Source organism: Corvus cornix, chromosome 4, assembly GCF_000738735.6.
Source record: "Corvus cornix cornix isolate S_Up_H32 chromosome 4, ASM73873v5, whole genome shotgun sequence".
Taxonomy (NCBI): Eukaryota; Metazoa; Chordata; class Aves; order Passeriformes; family Corvidae; genus Corvus; species Corvus cornix.
The window spans coordinates 11,914,215-11,931,684 of record NC_046334.1 but is presented as its reverse complement, the minus strand read 5'-3'; the positions used below and the strand labels follow the sequence as shown (position 1 = coordinate 11,931,684).

At 43.2% G+C, this 17,470-nt stretch overlaps 1 protein-coding gene across 2 annotated transcripts in view; it reads right to left on the bottom strand.

Moving 5' to 3' along the window:
* The window catches only part of GAB1 (GRB2 associated binding protein 1), a 94,626-nt gene extending 77,582 nt beyond the window's left edge, over window positions 1-17,044 (bottom strand). The window contains exon 1 of one of the 2 annotated variants that reach the window (XM_039550544.1): window positions 16,556-17,044. In XM_039550544.1, coding sequence (XP_039406478.1) covers window positions 16,556-16,627 — 72 coding nt within the window. In that variant the 5' untranslated portion in view covers window positions 16,628-17,044. The remainder of the gene's footprint in view (window positions 1-16,555) is intronic. The other variant, XM_039550545.1, reaches the window with a different exon arrangement.
* Between the last annotated feature and the right edge of the window lie 426 nt (window positions 17,045-17,470).

Here is a 17,470-nt window from a genome sequence, read left to right as displayed (position 1 = left end):
TCGATATGCAGACAGCTCTATCTTTTTCCCCCAATCAGGGTCATTGCAAAACTCAAAACATGCAGCCTGGTCAGTTTTAGCTCAACCAGCAGCAGCCCTTGGTGTCTTGATCTGTGTCACATCCTGGTGAGGAGGCTCATGCAACTATTTCCTCTTGGACAGCAACAGGCTTGGATTACATTATCATCAAATCACAGAATATTCTGAGTTGGAAGGGATGGCACATACAATACAGGGATTACCTCCTGTGCAGAGTAATTAATTCTGCTTTGTCATACATCATTCTTAGAGAATTTTTGACAGACTTGTGAAAATAGAAATCAGTAGGCCCAGTGGCCATATCACCACTGTAAATGTATCTTCCAGCTCCAAAACACTTCACACTTGCCTGACACAGTTTGGGAGAAAAGCACCTGATAGAGACACAGTCCAGGGAAGACAAGACTGATGCTGTAGAAAGCACCCGAAGACACCAAAGCTTTCTACCCCATTCAGATGAAGGAACACATGTTGCGAATTCCATTGCCTTCAGGTTTTGTTATATTAAAAATAAAATTAAAAAAACCTAATTATTTTATTATTAGGGTAGTGAGATCATCAAATGAAAGAAATCTTGGCTTTACAGTTAAAATTGCATTCCTTCAGGGGTCAGCTTTCATATTTGTGTTTGCTTTTATATCTCAGTGGAATTCAAACCATGCATGCCTATTTGGGGCTTTACTGAAGGATGACCACAAAGAAACTTTACAGCTGATACAGAGGACAGCAGCTTATCTTGGCAGCACTCCCAAAAGAGCAGAGATAATTTCCCGTGCTCACCAGTCTGTATTCTGACAATTGTTCCTATGCACAAATTCAAGCCATTTTGGCCTTCATGGATCTCCATATGAGCAAACTACAAAGGAATCTCTTAATCTGCCCAGATTAGACTAAAAAAAAAGCAATTACACGTAAAGCCTGCTACATGCTTTCCAAACAGAGAAAGAGATGTTTTCCACCATGAAGTCTCCTGAAAAATATGTATGTAGTTCCTTCCCTCAGTATAGACATAAGAGCATTTCACAAAAATACACAAGTGAATAGAATAACCTCACAAATCCTTTGTAACAGAAGAAATCAGTCTTGATTGAGAACAGAAAGAAAAAAATACCCTCTAGTTCTAACAGTTCAGAAAATAGTTTTATCACTTAATTCCAAACTTAGTTCAGAGTTTAAAAACAGAGATAGATCTACTAGAGCAGGCAGGAAAAATAGTAAGTCTCTAGAGGTACAGTGCAGTTACAAATGGCTTTAAATACAACCTTCCAGGAGACTGGATTTTATGAATCTATGAAGAAAAATAGTTGCAGAATTTAGAGATATTAAGGCCAGTCCTGATTAGTATCCTTATCAATTATCTGGATGAGGGTATCAAGTGCAACCTCAGTAAGTTCACAGGTGACACCAAACTGAGTGGAAATGTTGATCTGCTGGAGGATAGGAAGGCTCTGCAAAGGGATCTGGACAGGCTGGATCAATGGGCCGAGGCCAATCGTGTGAGGTTCAACAAGGCCAAGTGCCAGGTCCTGCTCTTGGGCTGCAACAACCCCAGGCAGAAACACAGGCTGGGACAGAGTGGCTGGAAAACTGCCCAGTGGAAAAGGACCTGGGGGTGCTGGTCAACAGCAGCTGAACATGAGCCAGCTGTGCCCAGGTGGCCAAGAAGGCCAATGGCATCCTGGCCTGGATCAGCAATAGTGTGGCCAGCAGGACCAGGGCCGTGATTGTCCCTCTGTACTCAGCACTGGTGAGGCCACACCTCGAGTGCTGTGTCCAGTTCTGGGCCCCTCACGACATGAAAGACATTGAGGTGCTGGAGCGTGTCCAGAGAAGGGCAATGGAGCTGGGAAGGGTCTGAGGGAGTACAAGTCCTGTGGGGAGCAGCTGAAAGAGCTGGAGCTCTGTAGCATGGAGAAAAGGAGGTTCAGGGACCCCCAAGCAATATGTCCTTGCTATCACATACAATAATTATCCCAAACAAACTTTCTGAATTATGCCATTAAAATCTTAAAGATTTGCTTGGTTTTGTCTAATCTTCACAACACACCCTTGGGCAATTTCACCTGTGTGAAATTATCCTTGTAAATCAAAAGCCCAGTCCTGCAATCACTTCTGCATCTGGGGACCTTTTTCTACAGCTGAATGTTGAATACTACCAGAGAAAAAATGCAGTTCAGAAGAGTTACATTTAATAGCCTCAATGAACTCTTTTCCAATCAGTCTCTTTTTAACTATGTAGCCTGCAGTTTAGGGATCTCTTAAAAAAAAAAATTAATCAGTGTTGGATGCTGCAGTTCTTCATGAAAAGCCAAGATTAACACATTGAGTCAACAAGTTCTATTTTGAAATAGTTTAATTCACTAAGGAGATGACTGCTTTCCCCAAATGATGCAGACTTGTCTGCTGTTGTCTCAGCCAATTCAGAGGCTTGTTATTCACTACTCGGTTGATTTCAAAATCAGACTACCCCTTCAGAAAGTTGCAGAGACTATGACATCACATTTATGATAATTTATTGCACAATTACAGTGGCTACATCCCTGGATTTTATTTCATGGGAAAGCATGCTTCTATTCTAGTCTCAATCATTTTCTTGGCTTACACCTGTCCACAGAGTGACATGCTTTGGTATAAAGCTTTGCATGTTTTTTTTCATAATACTATAAAGGCTTTTAATAGCAACTTAAGGCTGCATAGTTCAATTGCCTAGAGAAATATTTGCACTTTACAATGAGACTTACTGAAATTTCACAAGCAATTCAGAAGCGCTGCTTAACAATTTACTAAAAATCGTACAACACTCCATCAGATTTCACCTTAATACTACTTATGTCATCTTAAAGAAATAAAAAGCCCAACATCCTTTGAGAAAGCAAGATTGTCATTGCCTCAGATGAATGGCAATAACGCAATCACTGAAATTCAATGCAAGAGTATAATTCAATAACCTCAAATTCAAATTGAAAGATTTACACACCACTGTGATGTTTATTGACTAGAACTGATAAAATAGTACTGTGGAACATTATAAGACAAAGTAATGCAAATGACTGCAAAATTGGGTTTTATTATACTTTGGTCAGTGTTATCTTCATTCTAATCAAAACACTTTATATTACAAGCTTAAAAGACAATAGTAGACAGGTCCTGTAATACCATAATTACAGGACGCAGCCCTTACTTTTTGGCTTCTGATTCAGCAAAACTTTCACCACACGGTGTAGAAAGGACACATAAGTATTTTCTACATTACGTAACATGGCATTTATTTGAATACGTACTATTAAGTTTCAAGAATTCCAAAACACATGTAGCAAAAAGATAAAAATATTTTCATGTAATTGTTTCCACATGGCACAGTATTATTATGAAAGAGGTTGCCATGATTTTAGACTGGAATATATTATTAACAGGATGCTGTCTTCTATCACACTATTTTCTTACCAATTCCCTAGAATGTACAACAGTACATTATCCAAATTGCACCCCCAAGAAAATTATTTTCATACTCCACATACAGAAAACTCATTTCAACCCCAACCATAGGAAAAAGTAACTCCTCCCACTATTGTGAGAAAAAAAGGGAATTCTTTCATCACACATAGGCAACCAGTGCAAGTAGGCAATGATGGCAGAAAGGATATCCAACTCAACCATGACTAAGATGAGCTCTCAGGTCCAAAATATCTCAAATTTATCTTTCTGAGGAACTTCATCCATTCATTTACTGACTGGATGAGAAAAAATGGCACAAGGGGAAGCCCCATCTCCCTGTGCATATGCAGCCTCCGCCAGAGCAAACTGGAACATGAGGCATTCCTATGACATGTAATAGCAGGGCTCTTTTGCTTCAATTGTCTTTTCTGAAACTGGTACTTAACTAGGCTAGAGTAATATTCTATGGCTTTGTCTTATTGGCACAACTTGCAAAATGGTTTCGGTAGGTTTTTTAGATCTTCTGCATGGAGAATATGCTTCCCATGCTATGCACAACACTGTCAGAAAAGTCAGGGTAAGTTGTAACTTAAGAAAAAGGTGTTTTCTGTCTCTTTCTTTTACAAGAAAGCACAATTAAGTCAGCATAATATTCAGGGTGTTCTTACCTCATCTAATCTGTCCTAAACATATTTGACTTATTCTCACCTTCTTGCCATCTTAGTAGGAAGAACCAGAGAGGGAAATGAGGAGGCACAGATGGGTAGGAAGGTACAAATGCAAAGTTGCCAAAACAAGGACTGGATCTTTCCTCTGCTGTCTCCATTTACCAAGTGAAGTCCATTTAACAGTTCCACAAGCAGCGCAGGAGCTGTATTGTTCAGCACATTGTGAGGCTGGTCTATGATGATTCAAGATGAATTTTCTTCATAAAGGACAGAAATCGGTAAAGAGAGTGCAAATGCAACAGGAGAGGTGGGGAGCCTCCATGGGTGTCAGCTGTGTCTTCTCTCCATCATTCTGGAGTCACAGTTGGTTGAAAAATAAAATAAAATAAAATAAAATAAAATAAAATAAAATAAAATAAAATAAAATATTTTCAAAGCTAAGAAAGAGAAGTAATAACATGAAAAATGAGGATGACACACTCTTATTTTGCAGCTTTTACAAATGCGGTCTAAGATGTACAGCAGGCTGATGGAGGCTGGCATGTGCTCTAAAGTATCCTGTGTTATCTTCTTGCCTTGCAGTGAAAGAATCCAAAAAATGAGGAAAGCCCGAGTGATAGACCAGGCAGCATTTCTCCCAAGTGACTGGTTAGGTGACACACACCATGTACCTCAGCACTGCACCTACATGCCAGGTGTGAGAGAGCCAAGGGGCACCACCAACAGCAGCAAGACTTGAGGCAATCTGCCTGCTACTGTTATTAACTGCAGAAGCTCACAGCCCACTGTTTATATGCTGCTTTTATTATCCGCTACCATTCACCTGCTCAGCCTGATCAGCCCAGCAGCTCCATCAGTTTGGAAGATTGGAAAGACAAGGAAGTCAGCTGGCCACAGAAGCATGCAGTAAGCAGCTTATCCAACCTGTACCCAAGTGAATTAGCTTCCCAAACACACTGCCAGAGGGACCCCCTCCACCTTCATAAACACAATCTCAATGTTTGGAAAGGTGCCAGGAGTAAAATGTTTGTTTACTGCAGGCAGGAAGAGCTACCTATGATTCAGACATTAGGAAGTGACAGGAAGAACTAAATTATGCAATTTAAAAGTAGGAAAATAAACACAAAGTAGTTGCAATGAGAGGAAGGAGGAGGAGGAGGAAAGGATGAAGAGACACAAGTTTTGCGTCTTTGCTCTCACTTCTGCAGGGCTGAAGCCATCATTGCAGCAGGAGGCCCCCATGGGATTCCTTCACCTTTTAACCCTCATTCTAGAGCCCCTAGCCAGGGACTTCCCTCCTCAGCACTGAGTAAGAAACATCTGTCCAGCTCAGTCTCCCAGTTGGAAAGGACAGACCACAGTCTTCCTTATTCCCTATTTTACGTAAGCAGACTGAGATTTCAGAGAAGAGCATTCCACCTGCCCTCCCTTTAAACAACAACTACCCAAAGCAAAGGATCAAAGAGCTCATTTTCCAGCCAGCTAAGGGAGGTGGGAACAAGCTCTGTCCGATGCTGGTTGCAGAGACTGATAGGAAAACCTCTTCCCGTAAGCAGAAGGCAAGAGAAGCACCCCAATGGGAATAGCACTGCCTTCCCAGCAGTCGTTGGAAGCAATCTCAGCAGTGCTGCTTACAACTCTGCACCTCCTATCCACAGTTTGTTAGATCCCAGCAGAATTTTAAAGTTTCTTAAACAGCAGTAACAATCTGCATTATTAACACGCCCATGCCAAGGCTAAAACAGCAAACAAGCAGATTTGAATCACAGTGAGTTATGGCTGTACTGTAAGAAAACTCCACCAAAGAACACTCTCAAATTTATGTAATGATAGTGGTGCCTCCCTTATATTATCAGTAAAGATCTTCCTGTCACTCTCTTTATAAATCAGACAATAAACTCCTGCGCTTTTTTTTTCCTGGAGCTGCAGAGATTCATAGACAAACAGAGCCATCAGATCAAGGAAAAATTCAAAGGACTGTGAATTAACTTAGCACTGAAGTACACACCATAGCAGAAAACTCTGTAGTTACTTGTCGTGGGACAAAATTACCTTGGGATGAAACCAGGGTTAAGTTTCCCAATTTACACTAATGAATCACTTGTATGATACTCTTCAGTTTAGATCTTCCCCCTGCCCCATTTCTCCCTTCCCTGCTCCAAAACTCCAGAAAAGACAGGTTTTGTTTCAGTAATGGCTGACTCCTGAGTGAATACAAGTGTGTCCTCTCTGCTGACAGATCTTTGGTAGTGAAGAGTCATTTTAGTTATTTCTCATAGTCCTGAGAAGCTTATGCAATTTAACTTCATTTGTGCACACAGACATAACTAAGAGCATGACATGACCTCAGCTTTGAGCTTCAAGGGCATTATTTCACACTGAGTAACAAGCCATTAGACTGCAAAACTTAGTCACACAGCATGATGCAAATAATTTCAGCAACAATTGCATACAAACAGTGAATGGAAATGCAAGGACATGCAAGATTCAGGAAGATACACTTATTGATATCCCTACTCTTGAACTTACTGAAGTTATCTCCCTTAGCAACGGGGAAGGATTTTGTAAACAACAAGTTTATCTAATGCCACCATGAGAACATCACCCAGTGTAACATGTAATTGAAAGAAAAAACATGTCTGTCATGGAGAGCACCAAAAGAAGTAATAGAGTTATGTAACAAGTAATAGATTCAAAAGGGATACGTTTTTGTCAGTTTGCGGCTTAAATCTCAAATTAAGTTCATATAGATCACTACTTTCTAGGAAAGCAGAATTGCCAGATGGCATCACGCTCATAGCCTGCCTCTGACACTTCCTGCACATCAGCAGAACTAGGAAAAGACTGGATGGCACAAGTGAACCAAAGGAACCAGTTACAACATGACATTTTAGAAGTCTCCTCTTATCACACCCCAGACCTCCAAGCATTCATGTTTACAGCTGGGGGATTCTCTCCAAGCCTCCCTGGAATCTTCTGCATTCCCAGTGTGGATACCACATGGCTCATTTGTCCTGGAAAACACCAGTCTCTTCTGTTTCAAACTACACTCCAATCACTCTCCTCATTCCCCCTGCCCTCTCTTTTTGTTTAATTAAGCAATGCAAAGACAAATTGTCAATGCACATCAAGTTCATACATTACTCTGACATCCTCTTTCTTGGTTGTTTATTGATGAAACAAACATACCAATCCTTATAATAACCATTAGGAGGATCAAATAAATTATACTCACCATCTCTCTCCTAATAAGCTCCTTACTTTTCAGTCTTTGCTGAAAGGGACACACTTGCTGTCAGTATTTTACCCTATTTTTAAGGATCACAGATATGCATGCACATTTTTAAAAATCATAAATGTTTGTTAGGTTCTGTATATGGACTTACGACTGGTTTCAAAATGGATTCCTTATAAAACAGCAATTCTCCCTGCACTATCCCAAAACCAGGTGCAGCTTCTCCACTACATCTGATCCTGCTTAAGAATCTACATGGAAACACAAACGTCAGAAAACTGTAACAGAAACATGCATTAAGTGTGATTGGGAACATTTGTCTAACACATTACGTGACTCAGTGCAGTTATTCTTCATACAAAGGGAAAATGACAAACTGACACATAATTTTCAGAATTGCCTTTTTTTTTATAAATGGGTATCATTCCATTTTGAAACTCAAAATCCATTTTTCATCTGATATCATTTGTGTATTTACCCTTTTAATAACCCTCCCAAATGGACTGTAATTAGTATGTGTTGATTGCATCAAAGGTCTGTTTGAAGACAGGGGTATTAACTGTCTTTGAAGAGCTTCCTGTATCCTTATTCTGTACCCCAAATCTAATCCTGGGAACTCCTACTGTCAGCAATAAACACCTACAGAGGATTTATTTTGCTTTTAAATCCCAAGCCCCAGACAACATAGCAAAATAAACCAAAGTCTAATTTTGTGTTGTTTTTCTTTTTCCCCCTTTTCCTTTGAGGCAGAAATACTGAAGAGCCTGGCGGTGGCTGTAGCCCCAGAGAGAAGAGCCTGCTGGCCTGCTCCACTGAAACCCATGGCATTCCTCCTGGGGTGGAGACAGGCTTACCCGGGAGGAAGGAGGGAGCACATCTGCCATCACCCTGCCCCAAGGCTGGCTGTGCTGGGAAGTGGGTGGGGAAGCAGATTTACTTTGTGACAGCCACTATCTCCACTGCCATGAAGCGCTTATCTGGTGTTGTTTTCACTTCTAAAGCAGCAGAACAACCCACATGTCACCAGCGAGCTGGCTGGAAAACTCTTGTGTGGGGAACAGGCAAAGGGACAAGGTTGCTTTTCTCCTGCTAGGCAAGGTTATCCCAATGCCTGGCCACCACCCCCAGCCACCAGGTACAGCCACAGGCCTGCACAGCACCCCACAGCAAGGTTTTTCATCTGAGCTAGCCAGCCTGTGGCAGAAGACAAAAATTACCTCATTTTTAAAAACACAAGAGAGGGAAAAGCTTTCCTAGAAATCCTCAGACAAAAGAACAAGCACAGCTCCTGAAAAAGCGTAGTTATTCCTAAAACACTCTGCCAAGAAATTGCTGTACAAAATAAAAAGAAGCAAAAGCTTTTCCTTTATTTCACTTCTTGATGTGGAGCCTAAACTCATCTGTCCTGAAGTGAGAAGCTGGATCTTCGCACAGTTTCCTAGCTGCAGTATCACCTCTTTCTCCAGGTATGTTTTTAAACAGAATTATTTGTATTATGCACAGATATTATATATAGTAATACACAAGCCACAGGGACATAACTGCCTGACCTTTTTAATTACATGTTGCTGTGCCACCAGTTCCAAGAGAGACAACACTCATGCTGCCATTTACCCCAAATAACTGCCATTTACCAGGGAAAAAAAAGGGAAGAAAAATGCGTCACCATAACCTCAGGGAGTTTAATCATAAAGTTGTAATTTTGGGGCATAAAAAGCAATTTGATACATTCCTTCTCCTCAGTTAAAAAACAAAAACACACCAAGAAAAAGATGGTTAGAGAGTTCAACAGTTAAGACAGTCTCTTTCCTCTCACAGAAAGTTACCTTGTAAACATTTCACGCTGGATACTGCTTAGGGAGACAGTCAGATACTACGTAACATAAGAGTACTTTTCACAACTAAAAGCACTGTGGCACGTTTCGCAGAGCTTCAAAAGTTCATCATGAGAAACAAAACCTTTGTCAACAGCTGGAAGCAAACACAAGTACAAAAAACATGCTACGTAACCTTTTATTGGAAGCCAGGGTACTTTTCTTTTTTTTTAAAAAAGCTCAAAAATACAACTAGCATATTGCACTGAACAATACTTACAAAGCTAACAATATTTGTGCAACTATGAACACTTTTCCTAAAGCAAACAAGCCAGAGAATTCATAAAAGAACCAATGTAGAAACCTAATCAAGAAATGATAAAGGGGGAATTGAAAATAAACAATACTTTATTGCAGCTGGGAGATGGCAGAATCCTCCCTCCACCCTTCCAAAAAAAAAAAAAAAAAAAAAAAGAAAAGGAAAAGGGAAAGAAAAACATAGAAAACATAGTACTCCTTTGGAATTAGTTGTTTGCACATATAAGGAGATGAATTCACATTAGAATCTCTAAAACAGCAGCAAATTACACTGTACTACAATATTCACCTGCACACAACACTTACCCGCCTTGACAAGATTATCCCTTTCTGTGTGATCTTTCTGCCTGCCTTGCTCAAGTAATTTGCAAGACATAAGGTTTGTCCCTCCTAATGAAATACTGCAATGAAATTGCAACAGTTGAACTTGCTTCTATTGCCAATAAAATGATTACTCACTGAAGCACAGAAAACATTAAGGTAATTTTGAAAAGGTCTCAAGAAGTCTGTCACTGCAACACTGCAAAAGTGGGGATGAAAAAATAAGGAGGTGAATCTTAGCTCTACATCAAAACAAAATTTGCACCTCATCAGTTGCAATCCCCTTCTTGATTTAGGAAAGTATTTCACCCAATATAGGTCAGTGGCATCTACTTTTAGACTAGAAAAAAGTGAGAGCAGGACTAAAGAAGTAAAAGACACTCAACCCAGAGTAATCTACAATCCACAAGTTTATCCTCTTCCTTAAAATAATTAAATTTTGAATCACTGATGTTCCTTTCACTTTTTTGCAAAGACTTCTATCAAAGCCATATCAAATTTAATGGGGAGTAAATGTTTTCTAAATGTCTGTAGAAGACTGCATTTGATTTGATTAATGTGATCCAAAAGTTAGGTCAAAAAAGACAAAAATAAGACATGCCTCAGAAGTGACCAAACCATCATTCCAAGATTTTTAAGACTTAAAGAGGGAGAGAAAAGGACACTAGAAAGAGTTCTGTTTGTCACTTTCTTCTCTCTCCAAATAAGGGACTGTTGAATACCAATAATTACCTCTCAGCTGAAAGAGTTACCAGCTCTACCAAAGGTTTCCAGAATTGATGCTCATTTTGGCAGTCAAGCTAAACGTCCAATAAAACATAATTTTAAAGCTAAACTGTCCAGTAAAACATTCTTTTCTCAATTTATCCAACTGACATTTCACACAGTTGCTTTGGGCTGATGACTGACTAAAAGGCATGCGAAACAAGCTCATCTGAGTATAACTGGAAATAAAATTCATGGTAATTCATTATTTTCTCTTCTTTAGTACATATGTTACTTATACTTCATATTCAATGCTGCAAGACTCTGCACACATGGAGGAGCGGCCACTATACAGCACTAAGAAAGTGGGAGACACTGATTTCTATTCCTACTTCCTCTTCCTGCTCCCTGTTAGTTTCTCATTGAACTGTAATCCCCTGTGATTAGCTGCACTCAATCTCATTAACAGACTTATCAAAACACAGAAGCAGAGTGAAAGGGTATCTATAAGCTGCTATACATCCAATTGAGAACTATCCACAAAAAGTCAGAATGTGATTGTTCCTTCATTTCTCAGCTACTGTGTTCTCAAATTATTATTTAACAGCTGTTAGGAAATATTTTTCACACCATTTAACATATTTAGAATATCTGTCTTATTTCATATGTCCAGTAGTTCACCTGCGTTTCAAGAGGAACAGGACAATTTCTGTTAATCAGGTCTCCAATTTTCCTATTTACACCAAGGAAAAAAAGCATTCAAGTGGTTCAGGTACCATCTGGCCACCCAAGCTCAGAAATGTTTAAATTAATAGTATGGTAAACTACATAAAAACTAAAATAACTGGTGGAAGATAATCTTACTATGCATATATTAGACTTCTTAATCTGTTTTATATGCTGGTGCCTGCTCTTACCCTCTGCAACCATCCTCTGGTAGTTAATTCAGAGCATGCACCGCAGGTCAAACACTAAGAGTGCTGCAGCTTTGGCAGCAAAGTCAACACCAGCTGCTGACATCCTGTCAAAGATGACAAACACTCGTATGATGAGTTCCATGCTCTTCAAGTGAGCCTTACACACCAACAGCAAGCTCAGGACGTAGCTACAGCCCTACAGTCATACCCAAGATCATATCAGCATCTTCAGCTGGCACACAAAACAACGCAACTTCCTTCTGTAATCAACAAAAACACTGTGTTTAGTCATGCTTTCAACTTCATGGTTTAGGGTTTACTAACCCATCTTTGAAAGGATCAAAAGTCAGACTGTTGTTTTCTGACCAGCGCACAGCAGAATGGGAAGGTCAGAACTCCTTCCAGAAGGAAAGTTTTCTGCCTGAACACTAATTCCTGTGAGGTCTTCAGCAACTTCTTGAGTAGCACAAGCACAATCAAGTTCAGAATACGAAAGATGTCACATAATGTTACTTGATTATATTCATCTGTCTTTAGTTAACTTAACTTGACCCAGCTCCATGGGGACAGCACTGAATGATGTCAGACAAGATCATCTTGGTTTTTGTTTTTTTTTTTTTTTCCTGTAAACCAACCAGCTCCTTAAATTTCCTCACTATGCTGATGAAAGGTCACAAAAAAAGCTTTAATGCAAACAGGTGTCTTCCAGAAAAAGGGCCTTGGTCAGGCACTGCAGCTTTTACCAAATTACAACTATTCTGCTGAATATAACATTTCTTAACACCGTTACATATCTTAGCACATTTAAGTATTACTCAAGACAGAAGATGCACCTATGTGACTAGTGCTAAAGGGCAACTGCCAAACAAAACCACAGCAAAATATTCCACTTCTTACCTATGCTATCTGAGCCTTTAGTTTAAACATCAATAACTAGCTTAATAATCTGGCACCTTTTTAGTCACTCTCTACAACTGAAAAGATTAGAAAGTAAGAGAATGATATGTGTAGCCTTGTCTGAATCCTATCAGTGCCCCTTACATCCTAGGGAGATCAAGTCCATTTCTCATTTTTAAACTCCTTGCTTTTAAATAACAAAATGCACTATGAATAGGAATAGTCAAATAACCACAGGATTTTTAGTCATACTTGCATCAAAATTAAGGTTTCCTAATTTACTTTCAAAAAATCATCTTACGAACTCTAAGAAGAACAGGGAAGTCTATTAGATACAGAAAAATCTGAACCAATTTATCCCAAAAAGTGTTACGTCTACACAAGGTATTTTTGATGGAGTTTTACCTTTTATCCTATAAAATGTATTCCCCTATAAGTAGGACATATTAGAATCACAGAACAGTTAGGGTTGGAAGAGACCTCTGGAGATCATCCAGTCCAGCCCCCTGCCAAGGCAGGGTCACCTGGAGCAGGTCACACAGGAACATGTCCAGGTGGGGTTGGAATGTCTCCAGAGAGGGAGACTCCATGACCTCCCTGGGCAGCTGTTCCAGGGCTCTGCCACCCTCAGTGTAAAGTTCTTCCTCATGTTGAGGTGAAACTTCTTGCGGTTTTAGCTTATGGCCATTGCTCCTCATCCTGTCACTGAGCACCACTGAAAAGAGTCTGGCACCATCCTCTTGGCACCAACCTTTGAGATACTTATATGCATTGATGAGATTCCCTCAGAATACTGGGAATTATTATACTACATCAGTAGACTTTCTACAAACTGGTTCCATATACCAACCATCAACACTAAGATTGTGATTTAAAGTGCATCCAGTTGCCCTATTGAGCACTAGCCTACCCCAGACAAAAGTGTAGTCATTCTAGGAAAGAATTTAAGACTTATTCCCATTCCCTCAATCTTTTCTTTCTTGCTTTACCAAGGACAGCTGTGATTAAATATCTGGTGGTTTCATAGCAAAACAGCAGTAAAAAACCCTCTGTGCTGCCACCACAAAACATCAGCTATTTTAACTGGCACGTGCACAGCAGAGCTGCAACACAGCAGAAAACCACGAAGCCAAGGTTTACTATCATGTTTTAAAGGACAGATGCAGAGAAAGGGGCTTTCCAATTACATTTTTTAAAAATAAGGGGACAGAAAAATGACATCAAGTTAAAGTGAGCACGTAAATGTTTGCAAAGTTGAAGGCAACAGAACAAGGGAAAAAAGAAAAACACACAAGAAGATAGCAGAAGCTGTGAAATTCAGCCGTCCTCTATCTCTCTGCACAAACAAGTTCTTTCATGTACTCGTGAAACCACAGCATAGGCTGTGGAGAGCTGTGCAGGATTTAGCCCCAGCTCCCTTTTCCTTCTCCTCTGCTAAATCCACAACTTGGACCCCCAACCAGCACCAAAAGTTACCTGTGCTTTCCTCAGACATCTGCTGCTGGAAATGACCAGTCTATTCCCTCAAACAAACTGTTCTGAACACCAGCTCCAGGGAACTGACAGCAGGTGCCAATGGCTGTCAGAATATTAACCAAAAACACATGAACAGGGCTTGGGAACAGAACTCCTAAGAGGGGAAACAGGCATTCATGGCATTAAGGCATACACAAGGAAATCTGATTATTCCACCTGCAGGACAGGGTTGGTTGGAGGGTTTTTACTTTTTTTAGCCTCAAAATGAGTATAAGCTAGCTGCAATACCATGTCCAACTGTTTCAAACTAAAAATTGAAGTCCCTGTGAAACAAACGTCTATCTACTAGCTTCAAAGTGCTCCTTTTCACCCTTCCTAGGAACTGAAACCATATTTGACTGCAATTTCAGACTTTTAATCTCCATTCCCAGGTGGTAACCTGGGTTTGCCCCAACACTTGCATGCAAGACCTAATAGAGCGCGAAGTTACAATTTTCCATATATACATGTGAAAAGTATGCATTGCAGAAAAGCAGTTTCCTATTGAAATCACTTTCCCATCTTTTCATCTGGTGCAGCCCCTTGAAATACCACCACCATAAAATATGGCTTTGGAAAAGGCAGCTCTCTGCTGTGCCTTCGCTTAAGCATAGAATTACAGGGAGCACCAGCCAACTCTCCAGCCAGTGCACTCAGCTAAAGTTCATCGTCTTAAGTACGTCAACTTTTTGTTTGCTTGAAGACCGCAACTGTAATGTCAAGGTCACTTTTAGGTCTTTGAAGGGAGCGTCAGCCTTCAGCCTACAACTGATCAAGCACTACAGACAACCAGGCGGAATTTTACTTTAAGTCCTTCTCTAAGCTGTACCTGTCTTTTACACATGCAAAAAAAGAGTCAAAAATTACATGCAAGATTTAAACTCACGACCTTACGGCCTACAATGCATGGAGATGTTAAACCAAATCATGCTAACATAAGCTTGTCTTACCTTATGTTAGCTGTATTATCACCCTGATACTCTGCCTACTCAAAAAGCAAGTGAAAATTAAGGAATTACCTCTTTAGGACAGAGAACCACTTGGCCAGTGCTGTAGTCATGGTTTTCCCCTCAAAGGTTCTGGTGTAATTCCAGTATGGAAGTGGAGTTATAAATACACTGAAGGGGCAGTTACAAGGAAAAAAGCTGGCATATTTAGAGACTGAATTTTGAGATCAATTTAGGAGGGCAAACTCTGTCTGCTTACAGACACCAACCTTCATGGGATTTAGAGTTTGAGCAGAAAATTTATTCAAAGTTTTAAAAAACATCAATAGTGCTCTTAATTTCTACACATTGGTAAAGAGGCATCCTGTGAATATACACATAGACATGGAGAATCAGCCAAAAATACAGTCCATGTCCAATTCAGCAGGGAAGCAGAACCCTGCTATGGCCCATCAGGATGTTCTCTTTGCAAGTCTGATCCTGTGTCCTTTGCACAAACAGGATTTTTGCCACTGGGAACCAGAGAATGGACTACCCCCAATACTGGGTTTTTTATTTAAATAGAGTCTCATTTCACAAATTTCCTGGCATTTAAAAAACCACCCAGAACAGTTCTTTGAGAAGTGGCTGCTAATCGCTAATAGACAAAAATAACATGATCACGTTAGGATCTGTATTCACAGATTCTCAAATAAATCTGAAGGCTTAGCTTCTTAAAAAAACAAACCCAAAGAACCCCACCAAATCAAAAACACTGGGGGGGGGGAAAAAAAAAAGAAGAAGAAGAAGAAAGAAAGGACAAAAAAAAAAAAAAAAAAGCCCAACATTTTGTCCCAATTACACAGATGCCGCGAAACAAGCCGGGTGCCAATGGGAAAGGGCTCAGCCAGCAGCGATGACTCCTGGCATCACCCATCCCTCCTACGTGACCTGACAGCCTCCCCGGCGGCCCCGCAGCTCCGCTGTGCCCTGTCACGGAATCTGCCCGCTCAGCAAACACGCTCCATTTTCCTGCCAGCAGCGCGGTGTCCGCTCCGCCGCAGCCCCTGCGAGCGCAGCCACTGCCGAGTAACAGAGGGAACAACTTCGGGAAAGACACAGGCACTTCTCTCACAACTCCCTCCTCCTTTTTCCCGGTGCGGAGAGCAAGGGCAGAGCCCCCCCCGCCCCAGCGGGAGCGCTCCCGGGGCATCCCCGGCTCCCGCGGTCTCCGGGCCACCAACCCCAGGTGCGATCCCCCCGGGAGCGGCGCGGAACCGGGGCACCCCTCGCCCTCCCAGGGATCGGGCACCAGCGCCAGGACGGCAAGTGTTTACGTTTAAAAATATATATATACCGAGCCCGGACTCAGAGGGAAGAGGGGAAAACTCCGCCCCCTCCCTCACCCGACTCCCTTGGAAAGGCGATAAAAGCTAGGCTGAAACATCTGACCGCTCGGCACCCCTTTTTTAAGGAGCAAAAAAAATTAAAAAGAAAAAGAGAAAATAAAGGAAGTAGGAATAAAAGAAAAGGCAAAATAAAGGCTGGGGAAGCGGCACGGGACGTGCCGTGCAGAAGTCCCGGCTGGAACGGGGAGGCGGCCGGGAGGGCGGCTCGTCCGGGCCCGGCCGGGAGGGACTGCGCGGGGAGGCCGGGCCGGGCCGGCGGGAGCGGGAGGCGAGCGCAGAGCTCCCGCGGGAGAGAAGCGGGGAGGAAGGAAGGGAGTAAGGGGGAGAGCGGCTCGCGAGTGGGAGAGGGCACTCACGTAGCGTTTCAACTTCTTCTCCGGCGGGGACTTTCGGAGCCAGCCCGAGCAGACCACCTCCCCGCCGCTCATGGCTGCGCCGCTGTCCACCGGGGCGCTCCCTCCGCCTCCTGCTCCTTCTTTTCCTCAGGCAGCGGCTACGGCAGCGGCGCCCGGGCCGGCCCGGCCGAGGGAGCCGCGATCGGCGGCGGCAGCACCGCGCCCGGCCCAGCCTCCCGGGGCTGCGAGGCGAGGGGCGGGACGCGGAGCGGGGTGTGTGTGTCTGTCTGTCTCTCTCGCACAACAGCCCGCCGGAGCGGAGCGGCGAGCGGGGCTGAGCCGGGAGGGTCCCCCCTGCCGCCTCCTCCTCCCCAAGTCACACGGACATCGGGAGAGACGACAGGGGCAGCCGCCGCCCCACCGCAACTTCGGCGTCCCGGGGCAGGATCCAGGATCCAGCCACCGCCCCGCGCCGGTGGCGCCGCCCCCGCACCTCCGGGACCCTCCCGCCGGGCAGGGCCGCGGGGGGCTTCGCTCCCACCCGCCCGCCCGCCCGCCGAGCTCAGCGCCGGCCGCCGCGGCTCCCCGGGTCGCTCCTTCCCCTTCTTCCTCCTTTCCCTGCGCTGGGAGGAGGGGATCGGCAGCACTCCTGCCTTCCCTTCCTCGCCTTCCCCTTCGCGGGAGTGGCGGGGCGGGGGTCTGGCCCCGGGGCTGGGGCCGTGGCCGGGGGCTGGATCCGCTCCCTGCCGGCCAGCGAGGGAGGGGTTTGCCCTGGAATTCACGGCGCCGTGTCCCCCCCGAGCCCCCTTCCCCCCGGCGCCGAGCGGCGGTGCCGCCCCGGCCGACCCCGCCTGCCCCCGCCCAGCGCCGCCCCGAGCGCCGCGGCTCCCCCCGAAATTCCGCCGGAGCCTTTTCAAACAACAAGGGCTTGGAGGC